General features: G+C 40.1%; 1 protein-coding gene across 3 annotated transcripts in view; it reads left to right on the top strand.

The window, feature by feature from the left end:
* ARMC1 (armadillo repeat containing 1) overlaps positions 1-18276 on the top strand; it is a 31562-nt gene extending 13286 nt beyond the window's left edge. Inside the window, exons 3-8 of one of the 3 annotated variants that reach the window (XM_017962065.3) lie at positions 1448-1539; positions 3033-3153; positions 7471-7660; positions 15202-15318; positions 15403-15477; positions 16155-18276. In XM_017962065.3, coding sequence (XP_017817554.1) covers positions 1527-1539; positions 3033-3153; positions 7471-7660; positions 15202-15318; positions 15403-15477; positions 16155-16346 — 708 coding nt within the window. In that variant the 5' untranslated portion in view covers positions 1448-1526 and the 3' untranslated portion in view covers positions 16347-18276. The remainder of the gene's footprint in view (positions 1-1447; positions 1540-3032; positions 3154-7470; positions 7661-15201; positions 15319-15402; positions 15478-16154) is intronic. The other 2 variants (XM_003902810.4, XM_009213110.2) reach the window with 2 other exon arrangements.
* Positions 18277-23028: the final 4752 nt, after the last annotated feature.

Genomic DNA, 23028 nt, shown 5'->3' with positions numbered 1-23028 from the left:
TTAAACAGTCAATTATCTTTTAAAGAGATTAAAAATTTAAAAACGCCTTTTTTTTTTTTGAGATGGAGTCTTACTCTGTCACCCAGGCTGGAGTGCAGTGGCACAATCTCAGCTCACTGCAACCTCTGCCTCCCGGGTTCAAGTGTTTCTTCTGCCTCAGCCTCCCTAACAGCTGAGATTACAGGTGCACGTCAGCATGCCTGGCTAATTTTTGTACTTTTAGTAGAGACGGGGTTTTGCCATGTTGGCCAGGCTGGTCTTGACTCCTGAGCTCATGTGATCTGCCCACCTCAGCTTCCCAAAGTACTGGGATTACAGGTGTGAGCCACCATGCCTAGCAAAAAAAGGTCTTTTATATTTACCTTCATCTTTATGTTTCTGGTGTTCTTTATTCCCCAATATAGATTCATTTTTGTTGTTTGGGTTTTGTTTTTGCTTTTGTTTTGAAACAGGGTCTCGGCTGGGTGTGGTGACTCATGCCTGTGATCCCAGCACTTTGGGAGATCACCTAAGGTCAGGAGTTCGAGATCAGCCTGACCAACATGGCGAAAACCCGTCTCCACTAAAAATACAAAAATTAGCCAGGCGTGGTGGCCGGCGCCTGTAATCCCAGCAGGAGGCTAAGGCAAGAGAATCCCTTGGACCTGGGGGACGGAGGTTGTGGTAGGTCCAGTTTGTGCCACTTCACTCCAGCCTGGGTGAAAGAAGAAAAACCCCATCACAAAAAGAAAAAAAAGATTTTGCTCTTTTGTCTTCTGGCATGTATGGTTTCTAATAAGAAAACTGCCGTAATTCTTGTTCTTCTCTTATATAATGCCTTTTTCTGGCTTCTTCTGGAACTTTATTAGTGATTTTCAGCAAATAATTATGATGTCTTTGATATGGATGGTGGTTTTTTTTTTTTTTTTGAGATGCAGTCTTGTTCTGTCGCCCAGCCTGGAGTGCAGTGGTGCGATCTCGGTTCACTGCAACCTCCACCTCCTGGGTTCAAGCCATTCTCCTGCCTCAGCCTCCCGAGTAGCTGGGATGCGTGCCATCATGCCCAGCTAATTTTTGTATTTTTAGTAGAAACAGGGTTTTGCCGTGTTGGCCAGGCTGGTCTCAAATTCCTGACCTCAAGTGATCCACCTGCCTTAGCCTTCCAAAATGCTGGGATTATAGGCGTGAGCCACTCAGTGCCCATCTTTTTTTTTTTTTTTTAATTTTTTTTGAGACTTGTGAATAAGTTAGGAGCCTTCATTTCAAAGAGTAGATCAGCTGTTATAGCTCAAAGGATCATTTCTTCCCTAGGGAATAATTCTGAATCTTCACATTTAAAGGATTTTATTCTAAAAACAAAAACCTATTTTCTCTTTTTTTGTTTTTGTTTTCTTGCAATAAGTTGGTAGTAATTTCAATTTTGAATAGTCTGGACAGACGAATTAACTTATTACTGTTTCTACTGTAGGCTCTTCGATACTTGGCAGAATGCCGTGCAAACAGAGAAAAGATGAAAGGAGAACTGGGTATGATGTTGAGCTTACAAAATGTTATACAGAAGTAAGTACAATAGACAGTGTCTCATTTATTTACATACATACTTATGTTACTTACTTAAAGGGCCTCACTGTGTTGCCCAGGCTGGGCTCAAGCGATCTTCCCACCTTGGCTTTCCAAAGTGCTAGAATTACAGGCATGATTACTACTATTATTGGATTACTATGTTTTAATGTCCTATAGTTAACTGTTTTTAATCATTTAGCTGGCTGAGGGAGGAGAATCGCTTGAACCTGGGAGGTGGAGGTTGCAGTGAGCTGAGATCGCGCCATTGCATTCTAGCCTGGGCGATAGAACAAGACTCCATCTCAAAAAAAAAAAAAAAAAGAAATTTCAATTTTAGGTAGAGAAAAATTACAAATTATTCAGGAAGTAGTTTATTACTGTAGGAAAATGGTAAAACTGCAGAACTATAAAATAAGCAAGTTAAGATGGTGCTGGTGGGGCATTTAATATTTCATACATGCAGGACATGGTGGCTCATGCCTGAAATCCCAGCAATTTGGGAGGCCAAGGCAGGCGGATCACTTGTGGCCAGGAGCTCAAGACCAGCCTGGCCAACGTGGTGAAATCTCGTTTCTACTAAAAATACAAAAATTAGCTTGGTGTGGTGGCATGTGCCTGTAATCCCAGCTACGTGGGAGGCTGAGGCAGGAGGATCACTTGAACCTGGGAGGTGGATATTGCAGTGAGCTGAGATCCTGCCACTGCACTCTAGCCTGGGCAACAGAGCAACACTGTGTCTCAAAAAAAAAAAAATGTATATAACCATTGTTGCTAATCTCTCATCTGTACTGCTTTGTTTAAGTAGACAGAAGCTTGTGTGACTCTCTAGATACAGTTTTGTAGTAAATTCTTAAGTTTGTAATTAAAATAGTGAGAGTAGCCCCAGTAGCTATACTGGCAATTATAAGCATGCATACCCCCACTTTGCACATTGTTCATATGAATATGAATACTTGGCTATTTCTCCCCTTATCCTGTTGCTGCTAATGTGGAAGCCACTAGAACTGGTTTGTAAGAGAAGCCCTAAAGCCCTAAGGAATCCATTGGATATAATGGATTATCTTCTGTGCAGTGTATCTGGAATGGTTTCACCTCTATACTATCCTTGGAGTAATTGAAAAAATAATAACTCAGGGTTTTTTTGTTTGGTTGGTTGGTTTTTTGAGACAGGGTCTCACTGTGTTGCTGAGGCTGGAGTGCAGTGGTATGATCGTGGCTCACTGCAGCCTCAACCTCCCAAGCTCCAGCTCTTCTCCTACCTCATCCTCCCAAGTAGCTGGGACTACAGACATGTGCCATTATACCTGGCTAATTTTTTAATTATTTTGTAGAGACATGGTCTCACTATGTTGCCTAGGCTGCTCTCCTGGGATCAAGCAGTCCTTCTGCCTCAGCCTCCCAAAGTGCTGGAATTACAGGCATGAGCCATCACACCCTGCCCAGATAGTTATTGTTGTTGTTTTTTTTAATCGAACTAAATTCTTTTACAGGACCTCAGTTCAGAAAGGGTGCTAGAGAAGTGACCAGAAGGATAGAAGCAGTGATTAACCAGGAAGAGGAGGGCTGGTTTAAGGATGATGACAGCAGAAGCATCTTCCTTTTTTTCCTGAAGTGGGTCTAGTATGGTAATCAATAGCAACATGTGGCAATTTAAATTAATTAAAATTAATGGCAGGGTGTGGTGGCTCACACCTGTAATCCCAGCACTTTGGGAGGCAGGTAGATCACCTGAGGTAAGGAGTTCAAGGCCAGCCTGGCCAACATAGTGAAACCCCATCTCTTCCAAAAATATAAAAATTTAAAAATTAGCCAGGTGTGGTGGCGGGCGCCTGTAATCCCAGCTACTCAGGAGGCTGAAGCAAGAGAATCGCCTGAACCCAGGAGGCAGAGGTTGCAGTGAGCTAAGATCGCGCCACTACACTCTAGCCTGGGCGAGAGAATGAGACTCCCTCTCAAAAATAATAATAATAATAATAATAATTAAAATTAAAAACTCAGCTCCTCAGTTATATTAACCATATTCCAAGTGTTTAGTCATGTTGCTAGTGACACTATTTCCATCATCTCGGAAAGTTCTGATGTACAGTGCTGCTCTGAAATTTTTCTTTTCTTGTCTTTTTTTTTTTTGAGACTGGGTCTCACTATGTCGCCTTGACTGGTGCGATGTTAGCTCAGTGCAACCTCTGCCTCACAGGTTCAAGTAATCCTCTTGCCTCAGCCTCCTGAGTAGCAGGGAGTTAGGCCATCATGTCCTGATAATTTTTTTTTGTTTTGTTGTGGGTCTCATTCTGTTGCCCAGGCTGGAGTACAATATCATGATCTTGGCTCACAGCAACGTCTGCCTCCTGGGCTCAAGCAGTTCTCCTGCCTCAGCCTCCCAAGTACCTGGGATTACAGGCGCCCACCACCATGCCTGGCTAATTTTTGTACTTTTAGTGGAGACAGTATTTCACCATGTTGGCCAGGCTGATTTCGAACTCCTGACCTCAGGTGATCTGCCTGTCTCAGCCTCCCAAAGTATTGGGATTACAGGCGTGAGCCACTGCTCCTGGCCTTTTTTTATGTTTTGTTTTGTTTTGTTTTGTTTTTTGTAGAGATGGGGTCTCGACATGTTGCCTAGACTGGTTTCGAACTCCTGGACTCAAATGATCCTCCTATCTCAGCCTCCCAACATGCTGGGATTACAGGTGTGAGCCACCGTGCCCGACTGCTCTAAATTTTTTTTTTTCTTTTTGAGACAAAGTCTCACTCTGTCACCCAGGCTTGAGTGCAATGGCTGTGATCTCAGCTCATTACAACCTCTTCCTCTTGGTTTCAAGCGATTCTCCTGTCTCAGCCTCCCAAGTACCTGGGACTACAGGTGCATGACGCCACACCCGGCTAATTTTTAGTAGAGATGGAGTCTCACCATTTTGGCCAGGCTGGTCTCGAACTCCTGGCCTCAGGTGATCCACCCGCACTTGGCCTCCCTGTAAGTGCTGGGATTATAGGCGTGAATCACCACCCCCAGCCTGCTCTAAAATTTCTTTGCTTAACTGCATCTAGGGGCTTTTTTTGTGTTTTGGATTATTTTTGTTTCATGGACTATTTACTGGCGAATTACTAAGTCAAAGATGTAAATATCTTTGTCTTTGTATCCCTGTTAATTGTTTTCAAGTAATACCAATGATGCTTTTACCAGCAGTTACTTTTTTGTTTTTTTTTTTTGAGATGGAGTCTTGCTCTGTAGCCCAGGCTGGAGTGCAGTGGCGTGATCTCAGCTTATTGCAACCTCTGCCTCCTGGGTTCAAGCGATTCTCCTGCCTCAGTCTCCCAAGAAACTGGGACTATAGGCGCCCGCCACACCTGGCTAATTTTTTGTATTTTTAGTAGAAACGGGATTTCACCGTGTTAGCCAGGATGGTCTTGATCTCCTGACCTCATGATCCGCCCACCTCAGCCTCCCAAAGTGCTGGGATTACAGGTGTGAACCGCTGTGCCTGGCCTGACAGTTCTCTTTTTATTAGATTTTTCCAAACATTGGAATAGTTTCTTCACATCATAGTTCTCCTACCCTGTTTAATTTGAAATCAACTTTAAAAACAATTTAAACATCTCCGTTGAGACTGATAGAAAATGGATGGTTTGGGTGGGGACATAATTCCACTGAAATTGATTTGGAAAACTTTTTACTTGGATTTTTCTGGTGAGACACTTTACATTAGGTTCTTAAAGGGATTAATGGCTGGGCGCTGTGGCTCATGCCTGTAATCTCAGCACTTTAGGAGGCCAAGGTGGGCATATCACGAGGTCAGGAGTACGAGACCAGCCTGACCAACATGCTGAAACCCCGTCTCAAGCTCCTAACCTCAAGTGATCGACCCACCTCAGCCCCACAAAGTGTTGGGATTACAGACATGAGTCACTGCACCCGGCCCTGTTTTTTTTTTTTTTTTTAAACTTAAATTTCATAAGTTTCTCTAATCATTGTCTCTTCGTGCCCTTTATAACTTGTTCTTGGCTGATATTTAAAATATCTGAGAACTTCAGTGACTTTTCAATAAACTCTAAAATAACTATCAATAAAAATGCTGAGACAACTAATACAAATTAGTCTTTTTGATAGCTTCCTGTAACACACAGTTAAAGTCACCAAAAGTAACTTATCTCTGGTCAACAGTGGCCCAGAAAAGCACCTGATATAGTAATTGAGTGTCTGGAACACTGTCAGATTATCACCCCTGGAATTAAAGCTCTAAATAGCTAGAACACATACAATCTGAATATCAGAAAATGAAGTATTCTTACTCATTCAATAAATAATTTGCAAACATTTTTGTTAGGTTCTACGGAAGATACAAAAAAGATACCTTCCTCTTCTTAAAGAGTTCATATAGTTATAAAAGAAAAAGAAAATTAAGATCAGTAGTATAAGTACAAGCATAGTACTCTGAATGCAAAGGGAGAATTGGGTTATTAGGTAGAGGCATTATATGGAAGGTGTTGGTTAAGCTGAGCCTTCAAACGTTGAAATAAGAGTTGGAAAGCCTGCAGTCTGGCTGAAGCTCTTCCAGCTAAGGAAAGGCCTGAACAAAACTTAAGGGTAGAAAGCACTCGAGAGCAAAGAACATATAAAAGTGCATGGTCTTTGTAGGAGATGGCCAAGTGTCATAGTCAACCCAAAGAATAATAGAAGGACAAAATGAGCTGATGGAGATAGCCAGATTTTAAGGCCTTGAGTGTACATTAAAGGGTTTGGGCTTAGTTGAGCCCATTGATAGGTGAAATGAGGATTCTTTTCTTATGGTTACATGTACTTACTCTGTTCAGTTCCACTAATAAGAGCCATTAGACTGTTGTCCAGTGTGGCTAGCTACTCACTCTGTTTGGCAAATTAATTAAAGGTCTATAAAATTTTTTTAGTTGCACTGGCCACATTTCAAGGGCTCAGTAGTCTCATGTGAGCGGAGAGTGCAGCTATAGAACATTTCTATGCATATGAGTGGAGAGTGCAGCTATAGAACATTTCTATCACTGCAGAAAGATTATTGGACAGCACGGCCCCCTAGATGTTGATGTGAGGATCTCTAGTAGGATTTAAAAGCTTAAGAATGAAAACTTGTTAGAGCTGTGGTTTTATGATAAATACATAATTTGTAATATGTTAAAAAAAAAAAAGTAAATTAAAAAACAATTGGTTTCAACATACAAAGAAATCTTGAAATTAGTTGATAGTGTGAATGATCCTATTCCAATTTGGTTTCTCCTTTTGGATTTTTATATGTTGTATTTTCTTGAAAGTCAAGGTACTTTCAAATTGAGAGTTGAATGTTAGTGATAATACAGGAACATATTACAACCTGATCTTGTTAGTTGATTTTGTATTTAATTATTTTTATTAGGCTTTTTTTTTTTTTTTTTTTTGAGATGGAGTCTCCCTCTGTCGCCCAGGCTGGATTCCAGTGGTGTGATCTGAGCTCGCTGCAACTTCTGCCTCCCGAGTTCAAGCAATTCTCCTCTCTCAGACTCCTGAGTAGCTGGGATTACATGCGTGCGCCACCACACCCAGCTAATTTTTGTATTTTAGTAGAGATGGGGTTTCACTATGTTGGTCATGCTTGAACTCCTGACCTCAGTGATCCACCTACCTTGGCCTCCCAAAGTGCTGGGATTACAGGCATGAGCCACCGCGCCCAGCCAAATGTGTCTTTATACCTCTATAGTGATGGATTTTGAATCTCAATGAGCCACGAGTTTAAAATGAAATTAGAAGATTGTTATAGACAAGATGCTTTTTCTACATTATTGATTTTTCTAGGATTCACTGCTATTGCTTTTAAATTGAACAAAGCATTAGAGTGAAAGAAACAAGGCTCCTTTTAGTGGAGAAATAAAATTACAGAATCAGTAGAAGTGACAAGACTAATTATATATGTGTTTCTTTTCAAGAACTACAACTCCAGGAGAAACAAAACTTCTGGCCTCTGAAATCTATGACATTCTTCAGTCCTCCAATATGGCAGATGGTGATAGTTTTAATGAAATGAATTCACGTCGAAGGAAAGCTCAGTTTTTTCTGGGAACTACAAACAAACGTGCCAAAACAGTGGTTTTGCATATAGATGGCCTTGATGATACGGTAAGGTCTGTTAGATGGGAAAGAGAAATCATGTTACTAGTTTCTTCAGTGTCCCTTGCTAACAGTCTTTGAGAATAAATCTCGCTATCAGTATTTTACTAATACAAAGGGTCATTTTGTGCTAAAGAGGTCAATCATAGGATATAAGAATTTAAAATATTTATGTCCCTAATAATAGAACATCGAAATATGTGAAGTAAAACTTACAGAAATGGGGAGAAATAGAAAAATCCACAGTTAGAAACGGAGATTTTTAACACAGCTCTCTCAATTAATATAGGAAGCATACAGAAAATCAGTTAAGATATAGAAGACTCAAATAATACTATCAACCAATTTAACCTAATTTTTATTTTATTTATTTATTTTTTATATATTTTTTGAGATGGAGTCTTACTCTGTCACCTAGGCTAGAGCACAGTAGTGCAATCTTGGCTCATTGCAACCTCTGCCTCCCGGGTTCAGGTGTCTCTCCTGCCTTGGCCTCCCGAATGGCTGGAATTACAAATGTGCGCCACCATGCCCAGCTAATTTTTGTATTTTTAGTAAAGACGGGGTTTCACCATGTTGGCCAAGCTGGTCTCAACTCCTGACCTCAGGGAGTCTGCCTGCCGCAGCCTCCCAAAGTGCTCGATAACAGGGATGAGCCACCGTGCCCAGCCCAAAGCATGTTCTTTGAACATGGTGAATGCAAATTAGAAATCAATAACAGAAAGGTATCTGAAAAATTTCCCCCAAATTTGTGAAACTAAGTGACACATTTCTTTTTTTTTCCTTTTCTTTTTTCAGGGACAGGGTCTCGTTCTGTGGCCCAGGCTGGAGTGCAGTGGCACAATCATTGTCTACTGCAGCCTCAAACTCCTGGGCTCAAATAATCTTTCTGCCTCAGTCTCCTGAGTAACTGGAACTGCAGACATGTGCCACCATGTCTGGCTAATTTTTAAGTTTTTGCAGAGATGGAGTCTTGCTGTGTTGCCAGGTCTTAGACTCCTGGCCTCAACCAGTCCTCCTGCCTCAACCCTGCAAAGAGCTCGGATTACAGGCATGAACCACTGCACCTAGCTAAATAGCACATTTCTAAAGTAATCTATGAGTCAGTAAATAAAAGAGAAATTAGCATTTTGAACTGAATAAAAAGGAAAGTGAACTGAATAAAAATGAAAGTGTAGGCCGGGCGCGGTGGCTCACACCTGTAATCCCAGCACTTTGGGAGGCCAAGGCAGACGGATCATGAGGTCAGGAGTTTGAGACCAGCCTGGCCAACATAGTGAAACCCCGTCTCTACTAAAAATACAAAAATTAGCTGAGCATAGTGGTACGCCTGTAGTCCCAGCTACTCGGGAGGCTGAGGCAGGAGAATCGCTTGAACCCAGGAGGTGGAGGTTGTGGTGAGCTGAGATCGCACCACTGCACTCCAGCCTGGGCAACAGAGTGAGACTCCGTCTCAAAAAAAAAAAAAAAAAAAGTGAAGAAAGTGTAATAAAAATGAAAGTGATATATACATGAAAGTGTAGCTGAAATTTGTTGGAAGTAGTTACCGATGTTTAAAGTGGAAATTCATTAGCTCCAGATGCATAACTGTTTATATACAAAAAAGAAAGGGTATCAAGTCAGTGACTTAAGCTTCTATCTTAAAAAAATAGAAGAAGCTGAAGGGAATCACTGGATCCCAAGAGTTCAAGGTTATGGTGGTCTATGATCGTGTCAGTACACACTCCTGTGTAGGCAACAAAAACCCTGTCTCAGAAAAAAAAAAGAAACTAGAAAAAGAAGAGCAAATTAAAGCCACAACAAGCAGAAGAGAAGAAACAAGAAAGATCCGGGAAATGAAAAACAATAGAGAAAAACCAATGAAATCAAAAGCTGGTGTTTGACATGATTGTTAAAATTGGTAAGCCTCTAGTCGAACAGATCAAGAGTAAAAAAGTCATAAATTATCAATATCAGAAATGAGAGAGGATGCCACTATAGATCCTACAAACATCAAAAGGATAAGTAAGGGGCTGGGCACGGTGGCTCACGCCTCCGTAATGCCAGCACTTTGGGAGGCTGAGGCAGGCGGATCACTTGAGGTCAGGAGTTTGAGACCAGCCTGGCCAACATGGTGAAACCCCATCTCTACTAAAAATACAAAAATTAGCCAGGTATCATGGTGCAGGCCTGTAATCTCAGCTACATGGGAGGCTGAGGCAGGAGAATCGCTTGAACCCAGGAGGCAGTGGTTGCAGTGAGTGGAGATCATGCCACTGCACTCCAGCCTGGGTGACAGCAAGACTCCATGTCAAAAAAAAAAAAAAAAAAAGGGTAAGTGAATATTTTAAATACTTTTATGCCATTAAATTTCATAATGTAGATGAAACAGGTTTCATGAAAGACACAGATGACTGAAGCTCACTCAAGAAGAAACAGATGACCTGATTAATTGTATATCTACTAAAGAAATTGAATTTGTAGCTAAAAATCATGCCATAAATAAAACTTCAAGCCCGGATAGAAGCATGAATTTTTTATTTAGTAGAGACGGGGTTTCGCCATGTTGGCCAGGTTGGTCTCAAACTCCTGACCTCAGGTAATCCATCTGCCTTGGTCTCCCAAAGTGCTTAGATTACAGGCATGATCCACTGCGGCCAGCCTTAAATTTTATTTTGTCAGCCTGGTGCAGTGGCTCAAACCTATAATTCCAGCACTTTGGGAGGCTGAAGCAGGTGGATCATGAGGTCAGGAGTTCAAGACCAGCCTGGCCAACATGGTGAAACCTCGTCTCTACTAAAGATACAAAAAATTAGTAGGGTGTGGTGGTGCATGCCTGTAATCCCAGCTACTCAGGAGGTTGAGGCAGGAGAATCCCTTGAACCTGGGAGGTAGAGGTTGCAGTGAGCTGAGATTGTGCCATTGTACTCCAGCCTGGGCAACAGGGCGAGATCCTGTCACACACACACACACAAATGTTTATTTTGTCTATATTTTTAGTTGTTTAGAGGCTAAATCTGGTCCCTGTTAATCCATCTGGACTGCAACTGGAAGTTCCCCTGAAGTTACCTTGCACAGAGATTATATAACTTTACGTATTTGGGGTAGCAGTTGGTAGATTACCACTTACCTCTTTAGCAATGCCAGGTAGGTTACATTAGATTATTCACAGCTTTTTTCTGTTTTTTTTTTTTTTTTTTTTTTTTGAGACAAGAGTCTCACTCTGTCCCCCACGCTGGAGTGCAGTGGCGTGATCTTGGCTCACTGCAACCTTTGCCTCCCAGGTTCAAATGATTCTCCTGCCTCAGTCTCCCGAGTAGCTGAGACTACAGGCGCCCGCCACCATGCTCATCTAATTTTTGTGTTTTTAGTAGAGACATGGTTTCACTATATTGGCCAGGCTGGTCTCGAACTCCTGACCATGTGATCCACCTGCCTTGGCCTCCCAAAGTGTTGGGATTGCAGGCGTGAGCCATCGTGCCTGGCCCACAGCTTTTTCTAGTTGTGTTTGAGGTGCTTAGGCTCAGGATTTGGGGTTTAGTAAATAAGCTTGAGAAGAAACCTTCCATATGCATATTATCAGAGCCAAATCAGTCCACAGCTATCTTACTGAAAGTGGGATCATGAGACAATTTCTAGAAAGCAAGTTCTGATAAAGATAAATTGATTCACTGGAAGATCTTAAAATATATAAAATATCTCCAATACCATGTATTTAATTTTAATGAATAAGAATAATACAGTTTCTTTTTAAAGCTAGCACAAATCAAATAATAAAACCCAGCAAAACAGACACAAAAATATAGGCTAGCCAGGTGTAGTGGCACATGCCTGTAATCTCAGCTATATGGGAGGCTAAGGCAGGAAGATCGCTAGAGCCTAAGATTTCAAGACCAGCCTAGTCAACATAGTGAGAATCTGTCTCAAAGAAAAGAAACAGCAGAAACCAAACAAACAAACATATAGGCCAATGTATAGTAAAAATATGATTGTCAAAGTCCAAAATGAAATATTAGCAAGTTAACTCTAGTACTGTACTATCATGTTAACATGTTTTTGGTGACATAGCCTAGCACTAGTGATAAGTTTATTCCATCGATTCTCTCATTCAGTTCTGACAAGCAGCACAGAAAGATGTATATCTTTTTTCTTTCTTTATTTGTTTTTGAGACAGAGTCTCACTCTGTCGCCCAGGCTGGAGTTCAGTGTGACACAATCTTGGCTCACTGCAACCTCTGCCTCCCGGGTTCAAGCAATTCTCCTCCCTCAACCTCCCAAGTAGCTGGGATTAAAGATGCCCACCACCATGGCCCGCCAATTTTTTTGTATTTTTATAGAGGTTTCACTCTGTTGCCCAGTCTGGTTTTGAACTCCTGACCTCAAGTGATCTGCCTCCCTCGGCCTCCTAAAGTGCTAGGTTATAATAGAAGGGGAAGTTGAGTTTAGAATGGTCAAATAACTTAACTGTTTGCTCCACCTATGTAACTTTAGCTTAGTCAACATTTTTTGGACTACTAGGTAGTGTGACTTCAGAATTGAACTTTTTTTTTTTTTTTTTTTTTTTTTTTTCAGACAGAGTTTTGCTCTTTTGCCCAGGCTGGAGTGAAGTGGCACGATCTCAGCTCACTGCAGCCTCCAGCCCCTGGGTTCAAGTGATTCTCGTGCCTCAGCCTCCCAAGTAGCTGGGGTTACAGGCACCCGCCACCACACCCAGCTAATTTTTTTATATTTTTAGTAGAAACAGGGTTTTGCCTTGTTGGTCAGGCTGGTCTTGAACTCCTGACCTCAGGTGATCCACCTGCCTCGTCCTCGCGAAGTGCTAGGATTACAAGCGTGAGCCACTGCTCCTGGCCCAGAATTGAACTTTTAATCACAATATTATAATTTCCTAAAAACAATCTAGTTTTATCCTGGAGTTGTAAATATGATTTAACATGATGAAATACTTTAGTATAATATCAGTAAGTCAATAATTTGATAATTTGCTATTGATACTGCTGTAAATACAGAAAATCCAGGAGAATGATCTGAAATTTCTTTAAAATATTTTTAAAATCCAGTGACATTATTAAATATATGGAAATCAGTCACTTCTTAAAAGGAGAAAAGTAGTTTTACTCTCCCAAACAAAACAAACAGCTAGGAAGAGTGCAGGGGTATTTTTTGTTTTTTGTTTTTTGTTTTTTTAAACTTAATGATCAGTGTGATAGTAGTAGTAGCAAGGCTATTCTTAATAAGAACATAAGAGACTCAATAAAAAAAATTAAATGTCCTCAGTGTTATAAGAAGACTGGAGTAAGTGGAATGAAATGCCTGTTTCTGAAAGTTTGTAAGGATGTCAGTTCTTCCTAAATTTGTAGACTTAAAATAATACCAATCAGTCTGATGATTTTGGAAGTTTATTTCCCAATCTAAAAGTTCACATGGTAGAATGTACTAATTTTTACAATAAAAGAGAGCACCTAATGTTAGGCATTATTTTAGATACCAGGGATACAGTGATGACCAAAAAGCAAAACTTTTTCCTCTCTTGGAGCTAGCATAGTTGGAGGAGGCAGACAATAAGCTTGCTAAAAAAGTGTGTTAATTTATGTTGAAATAGAGATAAATTAGACTTATGAATCTCGTTTCTCACTGTGGCATGTGGTTGGCATTTAGTACCAGACTCTACCTGTGGTAAATTAGGCAAGTTTTTCTACTTTTCACGTTACTCACATTTGAAATAAGAGATCAGATTAATAATATCCTAACATACATATATTGTGCGAGCTTTACTTCACTTTTAAGTTTACCTGGTGTTGAATATGTGGGTGAGATAAACATGGTGCTATTTGACACCAATCCTGCAAGAGGGCTTCACCAAATGCAGGCCCCTGCAGAGCAGGGTCCAGACACAGTGCTCTAGATGAGCCCACTGTGGGCCCGTGCTGTGCCACAGACTGTCGCGTCCCAGGCCTCCCTGAGTAGGGTTGAAATGCAGAAGTAGGGAGATGAGCAATGATGTGAGCAGTTGTTCTGAAGGATGTGGAAATAAGTTTGAAAACTGGATATAGTCTACAGACTTGGCACATGGGTCAATTGCAGATTGACCCCTCAGAAATATAAATGAAAACCTGTTCTCAATACAGAAATCAGAAAATGTAGAGTGTGTGATTTGGTGTATGTGGGCCAGAGGTGGAGGGAGCTATGAGGAGAAAATGCAGTTACTTTTTCCATTTTCTCTTTGGATCTTGTGTTGAGATGACCACTTGATGGTCAAGTAGATATGTCTGACAGACAAATGAAAATAAGAAAGTCATATTGGAGTTAGTAATGTTAGTGATGGCTAAAGTGATGAGAATAGTCTCCTGAGGGTTGAAGCAGAAAGAAAGTCAGTGTAGGCACTGGGCTTTGGAGTTAAGGTGAGACAGAACTGGAATAATCAGTGGGGAAGTGGAAGGCCAGGATAATGTAGTACCCTGCATTGAAGCATTGAAGGGTACATGTTATATTGTGTTTTGAAGAGTATTAGGAAAATGAGAACCACATAAGGTATGTCTAACCCTTGAGAATGCAATGGTAACCATAAGCATGCCATAAATGAATGATGCAGTGATATTTATAATACCAGGTGATTTAAGGAATAGGGACTTAAACAGTGAATGCTCACTAATTCTAACTTCAGTCTATTAGAATTTATCCCTGGAGATTTTTAGGCTAGAGTGTGGATCATAAACCTTTTCTTTTCTTTTCTTTTCTTTTTTTTTTTTTGCGATGGAGTCTCGCTCTGTCACCCAGGCCGGAGTGCAGTGGCACAATCTCAGCTCATTGCAACCTCCGCCTCCCGGGTTCAAGTGATTCTCCTGCCTCAGCCTCCCGAGCAGCTGGGACTACAGGCACACGTCACCATGCCCAGCTGATTTTTGTATTTTTAGTAGAGATGGGGTTTTACCATATTGGCCAGGCTGTTCTTTAACTCCTGACCTCATGATCCACCCGCCTCAGCCTCCCAAAGTGCTAGGATTACAGGTGTGAGCCACTACGCCTGGCCAAACCTTTTCTGTATAGGACCAGAAAGTAAATATTTTTGGCTTTGTAGACCACGATGGGCTCTGTCATAACTACTAACGCTGTATTAGCATGAAACTAGCCTCAGATAATATGTAAACAAATGGGTGTGCTTGTGTTCCAATAAAACTTTATTTACAACAACAGCTGGTGGACTATGGTTTTCCCCACCCATGAGCTAGAAGAACCTCTGCTTTTCTGCTTTTTGGCATTTTTTCCCCTGTATTGTGTTCTGCTTTATTTAAGATGTAAATTATCCTTGGCTAACTTCTTTCTGATTAAAAAAATTATTAAAACTGCATATTAGTATTGAAGCTTTAAAAATTTAGGAATTACTATTCTGTTGATCTTGTAAAATTTAAAAAATTTGACTAAGCACTCCCCCACTCTTTGCCCTGAAATAAGATGATAAAACTGAAATAGGTCATTTGCTGCCTTCCCCCCTCCAAAATATAACTTGGTTTTAGCTGATTTATTACCTTTTATTTACCTATTTTCATAACAATTTGCTTTTACTTTTTCAGTCTCGGAGAAATCTATGTGAAGAGGCTTTGTTAAAAATTAAAGGTGTTATTAGCTTTACTTTTCAAATGGCTGTTCAAAGGTGTGTGGTGCGAATCCGTTCAGATTTGAAAGCTGAGGTAAGTATTTTAAAATGCTTAATATGTTTGAGATTACAGGTAAGCAATTCAGTTTCAAAGTCGTTCCTTTTTATCTTGACTTAGGCTTTGGCATCAGCAATAGCATCAACCAAGGTTATGAAAGCTCAGCAAGTTGTGAAAAGTGAAAGTGGAGAAGAGGTAAAAGTTGTATTTAATTTTCTTTATATCTAACTCACTCTCAGTTATTTTTTATGGCTAGCAGATTGCCAGTATTTCTAAATTAATAGTGCCAAGTATGTAAGGATGTGCTGTTTCTTGGTTAACAGTTAACTATTTTAGAAATATAGAGAGATCTTTTGTGGATATCAGAGTCTGCTCTTGCCGATTTTTACCCGGAAATAAAGGATATGTGTCTTCCTTGCATTTATTTTTAAATACTTTCTTCATAACCTTAACTAATTTTGACAATCCAAAAAATAAAGGTGTATTCACTGAGCAAGTAAATAGGGTGAAAATCCTTGTATCTTGCTACTCTCTTCACTAGCTTTGTGATGGGGGAAACAAATATGCCTTGAGCTCATTTGGGTTCCCATCTCATAGATGGGAGGTTCCATGGCTCTCCAGTGGCCTGCAGTGGCTAGACACTTGCTTTAGTCATTATTACACAGAGAAAGGTTGCTCATTTACTCCTAGAATTTCAGCAGATCAGCTTCTGAGTTCTTACTTGTACTCTGCTTACTCCTTTCTGTATTGACGCTGCTCAGCAATCGGGCCTACTGTCATGGAAGAGGAAAGTTTACCCTGAGAATAACCATGGTAATTAGAATAAGGGGTAAAGTTGATTTTGTAATAACTGTTAATATTTTCTGTATCAGATGTTGGTCCCATTCCAAGATACTCCTGTGGAAGTAGAACAGAACACAGAGCTACCTGACTACCTGCCTGAGGATGAGAGTCCCACAAAGGAACAGGACAAAGCGGTGTCCCGGGTTGGCTCACACCCAGAAGGTGGAGCTAGCTGGCTGAGCACAGCTGCAAACTTTTTATCCAGATCATTTTATTGGTGACTTCACTGTGGGGCTCAAGGACTGTGTGAACCAACAAGGGGCCAGTTTTCCATTGTTGTGGTGAACTGTCAAGTGCAATTTGCAATAAGTTATCATGAAAAGTTTTTAGATTACATGATTGCGTATGCTGCATTTTACATTTTATTGGACATTTTACCCCACTGAATGGTAAAAAGGACAGGCTACGGATGGAGTTGCTTTGTTATGAAAGTATTTTGGTTTTGTTTTCTTTCATTTAATTGCCTCATATTTAAAAACCATGGGTCCACTGTTAAAACACACGTGTATGTGCAGCTTTACATTTTATTTTACATGAAGCACGTGATTAGGAAAACTCGTTTTCTCCTCAAGCCTCAGGACCTACCTGAAGAGAAGTTTTCTTGTAGCTCAAGTTGTGCATGAATTACTGAATATTTTACTGTGCTTTTCTTCATGAAGGATACATGCTTTGTACTCTTCACTGAAAGCTGGAAACATTTCTTGTTACCCTCTTTTGTGCCTTTTTATTTTGCCAACCATGTTTATAGAAAGGACATTACTAATGACATTTTGCAAAGTAAAAACATTCATTTGAACATAGTCCCCTAGAAAAACAACTCTACAAAAATTTTGCAGCCTTATTCATTATAATTTTAATAAAATTAACACAAAATCAGTCAAGAAGAAGGAAACATGTATATTAGCGAAGTGTTTTTGGAGACTATTTGAATGTGACCAAATGTGGTTCTGGTTGACTTCTTTTCACTTTGGCTTATATCAGCTCTTGAGAGTTAAATCTGATCATGATATTGCAAACAACTGTAAATGGTCTCTAGGCCTTACTTTGTGATTATACGTTATCTCCTGCTAGAAAAAGATAATGTAGTAAAGAACTGACAAACTGAAAAAAAGAAAACAAAAATCAAATGCCTATAATACCCTAATGCCACTTTGGTATAGAGTCTAACTTTAAAACATGAATTGCTCGACAGAATTCTATTCAGTAGGTGTTTCTTTGTATTGCCTTTTGTGAATTTTTTATGAAAATGCTGCAGTTGTGTTGAATGAAAAAGACCCAAATTATAGCTTATGAAGAAATAAAGCCAGGATTGATCACTTAATCCTGTTTCTCATGTCCAGCCAGAAAAAAAGAACTTCAGTGAAGGTAAGATAAATAAATAATACACATATAATACTTTTTTTGGTAGTTAAGTGCTAATTACATATATGTAATACTTTATTAAATTTCTGAAATATTTGGTAACTAAAATTTTCTTTTTTGGAAATTAATAAATCTAGATACATATTAATGTTGATATGATTAAAAACAAGAAGAAACTGAAATTTCTTTTCATCAACATGTAGAGCTGCTATTTTACTATTTGGAGAATATGATGTGAAAATTGGACCCCAAAAGGTTTCCTTGTGTTTTCATTGTAAAATACCATCATCAGTGAGAGTCTTGAGGTCACTAACATTATCACCTTCTGGAGAGAGAGTTACTGGAGGCATTGAGGATATTTTTTTTTCATGTGTTTGGTTTCTCATTCAAGTGACACACACAAACTGAAAAAAAAAAAAAAAAAAAACCAACAACTTTCAGGGCACCTATTGCTCTAAATGCATAATATAACTTGCTGCCAGAACCAGATGTATTGAAAAAAGAAAATAAAACCACCTTCTTTCTATAGCCGTTAAAGCAAAGTTTACTGTTCTAACAAATTTGTATTTTATTTTGCATTGCCACACATCTGCTTATTTAAAAACTACATCCCTTTGGTAGTAATGTTTCAGGACAAGTAGGTATTACTGCTTGATGTTTGTGTGTTCTAATTCTAAGAGTTCTTTATTCCAGATCATATAGAGCAGTTAAGGCAACTGTAACAGCATTTTTTGAAATACATTGTAAAATAATAAAAGGTAACATAATTAAAATTGAGTGGATATTATATACTTGTGGTATAAGTATTATTGATTATTTTCAAATTTTATTTTAAGTTCTGGGATACATGTGCAGAATGTATCATAGGTATACATGTGCCATGGTGGTTTGCTGTACCTGTCAACCCGTCATGTATGTTTCAAGCCCCTCATACATTAGGTATATTTCCTAATGCTCTCCCTCCCCTTCCCCCCACCTCCCGACAGGCCCTGGTGTGTGATGTTTCCCTATGTTGATTACTCTTAAGCCTGTGTGTACACACATTGCCTGGCACACTTTCCCAGTTCCCTGCAGTTGTGCCACCTGACTAATTCCCACGCATCCTCCATTTGTTTCCTTCCTGACACCACACCTGCCTCTCCCCAGATTGGATCACTGCTCCTGTGCATATACTCATTGTAGCATCTATCACATTATATCAAAATTGCATATTTACCAGTGTCTCTTCCCTACTAAGCTCTCTGAGAAGAGAATCTTTCTTTTTTAAGTTTTGCTTTGCATTGACACATAATATTTGTGCATATTTATGGGGTACAATAATGATGTGAGTCTTCACATTAACATTGTAGCTGTGCCTGACTTATAGTAAATGCTCAGATATTTTTTAGGGGAAATGAGCAAAGTTTTTTTAAAAATCAGTAAAACATAAACATACTTGTTGGGCAAAAGGAAAAATGTCATATGTATTTTTTCTGGGCATGCTTATTTCTGACATCAATATTTAACACATTTCAGCCAGGCACAGTGGCTCATACCTGTAATCCCTGCATTTTGGGAGGCCAAGGTGGGGAGGATTGCTTGAGCTCAGGAGTTTGAGACCAGCCTGGGGAACATGGTGAAACCTTGACTGTACAAAAAAAAAAAAAATTAGCTAGCTGTGGTGACAAGTACCTGTAGTCCCAGCTACTTGGGAGGCTGAGGTGGGAGGATTGATTGGGCCTAGAAGATTGAGGCTGCAGTGAGCCGTGATAATGCCAGCCTAGATGACACAGCGAGACCCTGTATCTCAAATAAAAAGCAAATGTCTTCATTTATTTTGTCATTTGGTTTTTATTTTTAAAAAATGGGAGGGGGCATAATATTTGCTGCATTGAATGGAGCTAGAATTATCCTGATTCTTACAGAATTTTTACAGGAGAAAATGATATATATAAAATAGTGGTTTTTATTTTCTGTTTTATAACTGATAAGCTGTGTGATCCTAGGCAATATTTTAACTTCTAAACTTTTTTCATTAGTAAAATGGAGATGATTCCTCTGCCTCATGGGGCCATTATTAGGATCCAGTGAGAGATGAGTGTTTTGAAAACTAAAAATTTACCGGTGTGCAATGGATTTATTGTTACTGGAAGTTTCTCAAGTGGTAACCCTTTTTTTTTTTTTTTTTTTTTTTGAGACAGAGTCTCGCTCTGTCGCCCAGGCTGGAGTGCAGTGGCCGGATCTCAGCTCACTGCAAGCTCCGCCTCCCGGGTTCACGCCATTCTCCTGCCTCAGCCTCCCGAGTAGCTGGGACTACAGGCGCCCGCCACCTCGCCCGGCTAGTTTTTTGTATTTTTTTAGTAGAGACGGGGTTTCACCGTGTTAGCCAGGATGGTCTCGATCTCCTGACCTCGTGATCCACCCGTCTCGGCCTCCCAAAGTGCTGGGATTACAGGCTTGAGCCACCGCGCCCGGCCTTTTTTTTTTTTTAAAGACAGTCTTGTTCTGTTGCCCAGGCTGGAGTGCAGTGGTGTGATTTTGGCTCACTGCAACCTCCGCCTCCAGGGTTCAAGCGATTCTCATGTCTTAGCCTCCCCGGTAGCTGGGATTACAGGCACCTGCCACCAAGCCTGGCTAATTTTTGTATTTTTAGTAGAGACAGGGTTTCACCCTGTTGGCCAGGCTAGTCTTGAACTTCTGGCCTCAAGTGCTTTGCCCTCCTTGGCCTTCCAAAGTGCTGGGATTACAGATGTGCGCTACCTCACCTGGCCTTCAAACACTATTCTAATCATGCTTTATCTGACTCCTCATCTTCCCGTCTTCACACATCCAATCAGAGAGTTTTTGTTTTTTGAAATTTTTATTTATTTTTATTTTTTTTAAGCTTAGTCATCTGCTCTTTGATTTTTATCTAAATTTTCTCCCTTGGATAATTCATTTATTGTCAGGATTTTAATTACCTTTTTGTAGATAATTGCTAAACCTCCACTGTACTGTCAACTTTGATTGCACTTTTTTTCCTTTGCAGTACCTATCAAATGTAAAGTCTGAATTTTAATTTTTGTTAGAACTGAGCTCATGGTAGGCATGCAATAAATTTTAACAAAAATGAATTCTGTGCCATGTACTATGCTAATGCTTTACAAATATTTATTCACTGAACCCTAAACCGCTATGAGGTAGGTACTCTTAAATCACAGTTTTACAGATGGGGAAAAACGAGACAGATTAAGTAACTTATTGGTGCCAGGTTATGGACCTAGTAAGTGGGGAAGCCAGGACTCAAACCTGGGCATTTTGGCTCCTGAGTCTGTAATCCCCCAGAAGGCAGCCTGCATCTTGTGTTCCCCCGCTGTGCCTTTCCAGATTTACCACCACCCTTCTAGTCCAGACCCTTTGGCTTGTATCTGGTCTGGGGACTTAATTCAGGTACCTGTTAGCAGTCAGAAACTCAGTGTCTGGAGACCAGAAAAGTTAAGTATATAAAAGCAATAAGCCTAGTCAGGCGACAGCACAGGAAAACAGCACCTGTCTAAAGGAAACCACATTATCCTCATATGGGTGGCTGGCTTTGAGAATGCACAGCTTTTGGACTTTATGGCTCTTCCAGACCTATCAGACACTACTAGAGCCGTATAAGATATGCCTGTTGGCCAGAAATAGGCTACTCTTCCTCCTAGAATGGCCCATTCTGTTATATCAGTTTCATCTTAATAGTATTTTCATCATTTTCAGCTCTAATGTCAACAAAAGCCTATGGACTGAAGTTTATACTGCTTTGTGCAGCATCAAAATTGCCCTGAGAGTTTAGTCGCCAGCCTAGCCTTTCACAGTTTTGCTAGGATTAGTTCAGACTATGGAAGGCACAGTTGTATATCTCATTGTTAGAATAACAGTCTGCTTTATTTAGCCTTGCCTATTATAGCATAAATATTCCATATTCATCCTACCCTCTAGATCTTTTTTGTAATCTTTTCGGGAATTTCCTCCTTTATACTCTTCTTTAAAATATTTTGTTATGAAAATAAGCTCAATATATTACAGAAATGCATAAGAAAGCACAAACCACCTGTCATGTCACAACATAGATAGTCTAGGTAACTGAACATCTTGTTTCATTTTATTTTCATTTATCTTTTTACAATTTTTTTTACATTGGCAACGTTTTCAAAATAGGCATCCAGAACTGGGTGTGGTGACATGTACCTGGAGTCCTAGCTACTCAGAAGGCTGAGGCAGAAGGATTGCTTGCGTACAGGAGCTCAAGTTCAGCCTGGGCAACATGGCAAGACTCCATCTTGTAAAAATAGGCATCCAGGGTCGGGCGTGGTGGCTCACACCTGTAATTCCAGCAGTTTGGGAGACTGAAGTGGGCAGATCATCTGAGGTCAGGAGTTCGAGACCAGCCTGACCAACGTGGTAAAACTCCATCTCTGCTACAAAATTAGCCAGGCGTGGTGGCACATGCCTGTAATCCCAGCTATTGGGAGGCTGAGGCAGGAGAATTGCTTGAACCCAGGGGGGTGGAGGTTGCAGTGAGCCGAGATTGTGCCATTGCATTCCAGCCTGGGCAAGAGTGAAACTCCGTCTCAAAAAAAAAGGCATCCAACGGAAAGTCCTGCTTGTCTTCTTTTGAACCTTAGTTATTGGTTCCTCTAACTAGGGACAGCCATTTTTACTAATTTTTTATGCCCATCAGAGAGATTCTACAAATTTACTAACTTTTTCATATTTTTTCCCCATGCAAATGGTAGTGTGATATCCTGTACCTACTCTTTTCCCTTAAGGTGTATCTTAGAAGTTACTGTATATTCATGTATAAAGCAGCTCCCTTCTTTTACAGCTTCAAAGTATTATACTGTATTAATGTTCCATGATTTATTTAGTGCTTTGTAATTTTTTACTCTTAAAAAAATAGTGCTGTATAAGTATAGCTGTAGGAATGATTCCTTGATGTGGAAATGGGCCAAAGGCTAGGTTTTTAATTTTGATAGTTCTTGCCTCCTTAGAGAGTATTCCAGCAAGGTGTGAGAGTGGTTCCCCTCAACTTCTCACTGTGTTATCCCATGTTGGCCAGGCTGGTCTCAAATTCTTGACCTCAGGTGATCCACCCGCCTCAGACTCCTAAAGTGCTGGGATTATAGGCGGGAGCCACTGTGCCCAGCCTTAATAACTTTTAACACTACTTGAGCACTTACTATATCCCACACTATCTATTGGACCTTTACTTGTGTTATTTCCTTTAATTATTACAGTGGTCCAGTGAGCTGGGCTTTTTCTTACCCATTTTACACAGGAAACTAAAGCTTAGAAATAAGGTAACTGGTCATATCACCCTGAACGTGCCTGATCTTGTCTGAAATAAAGTAACTGGTCTTAAGTACACTTAAAAACTAATCAGTGGCAGGGCTGGTATTTAAATCTCAGAGGTCCTTCTTAGTGACCTTTTAGTCTATTGCCCAAATAATTGCTGTGAATGAGACTGAGCCCAGGTTGAGAAGCATGATTTAGTTCTTGCACATTTAAGATTTTTATTGTTTTTTTTTTCTTTTTGTATTCTTT

Source organism: Papio anubis, chromosome 8 (genome assembly GCF_008728515.1).
Source record: "Papio anubis isolate 15944 chromosome 8, Panubis1.0, whole genome shotgun sequence".
Lineage (NCBI taxonomy): Eukaryota > Metazoa > Chordata > Mammalia > Primates > Cercopithecidae > Papio > Papio anubis.
The sequence above is the reverse complement of the archived record's forward strand: the minus strand, read 5'-3'. Positions and strand labels throughout refer to the sequence as shown.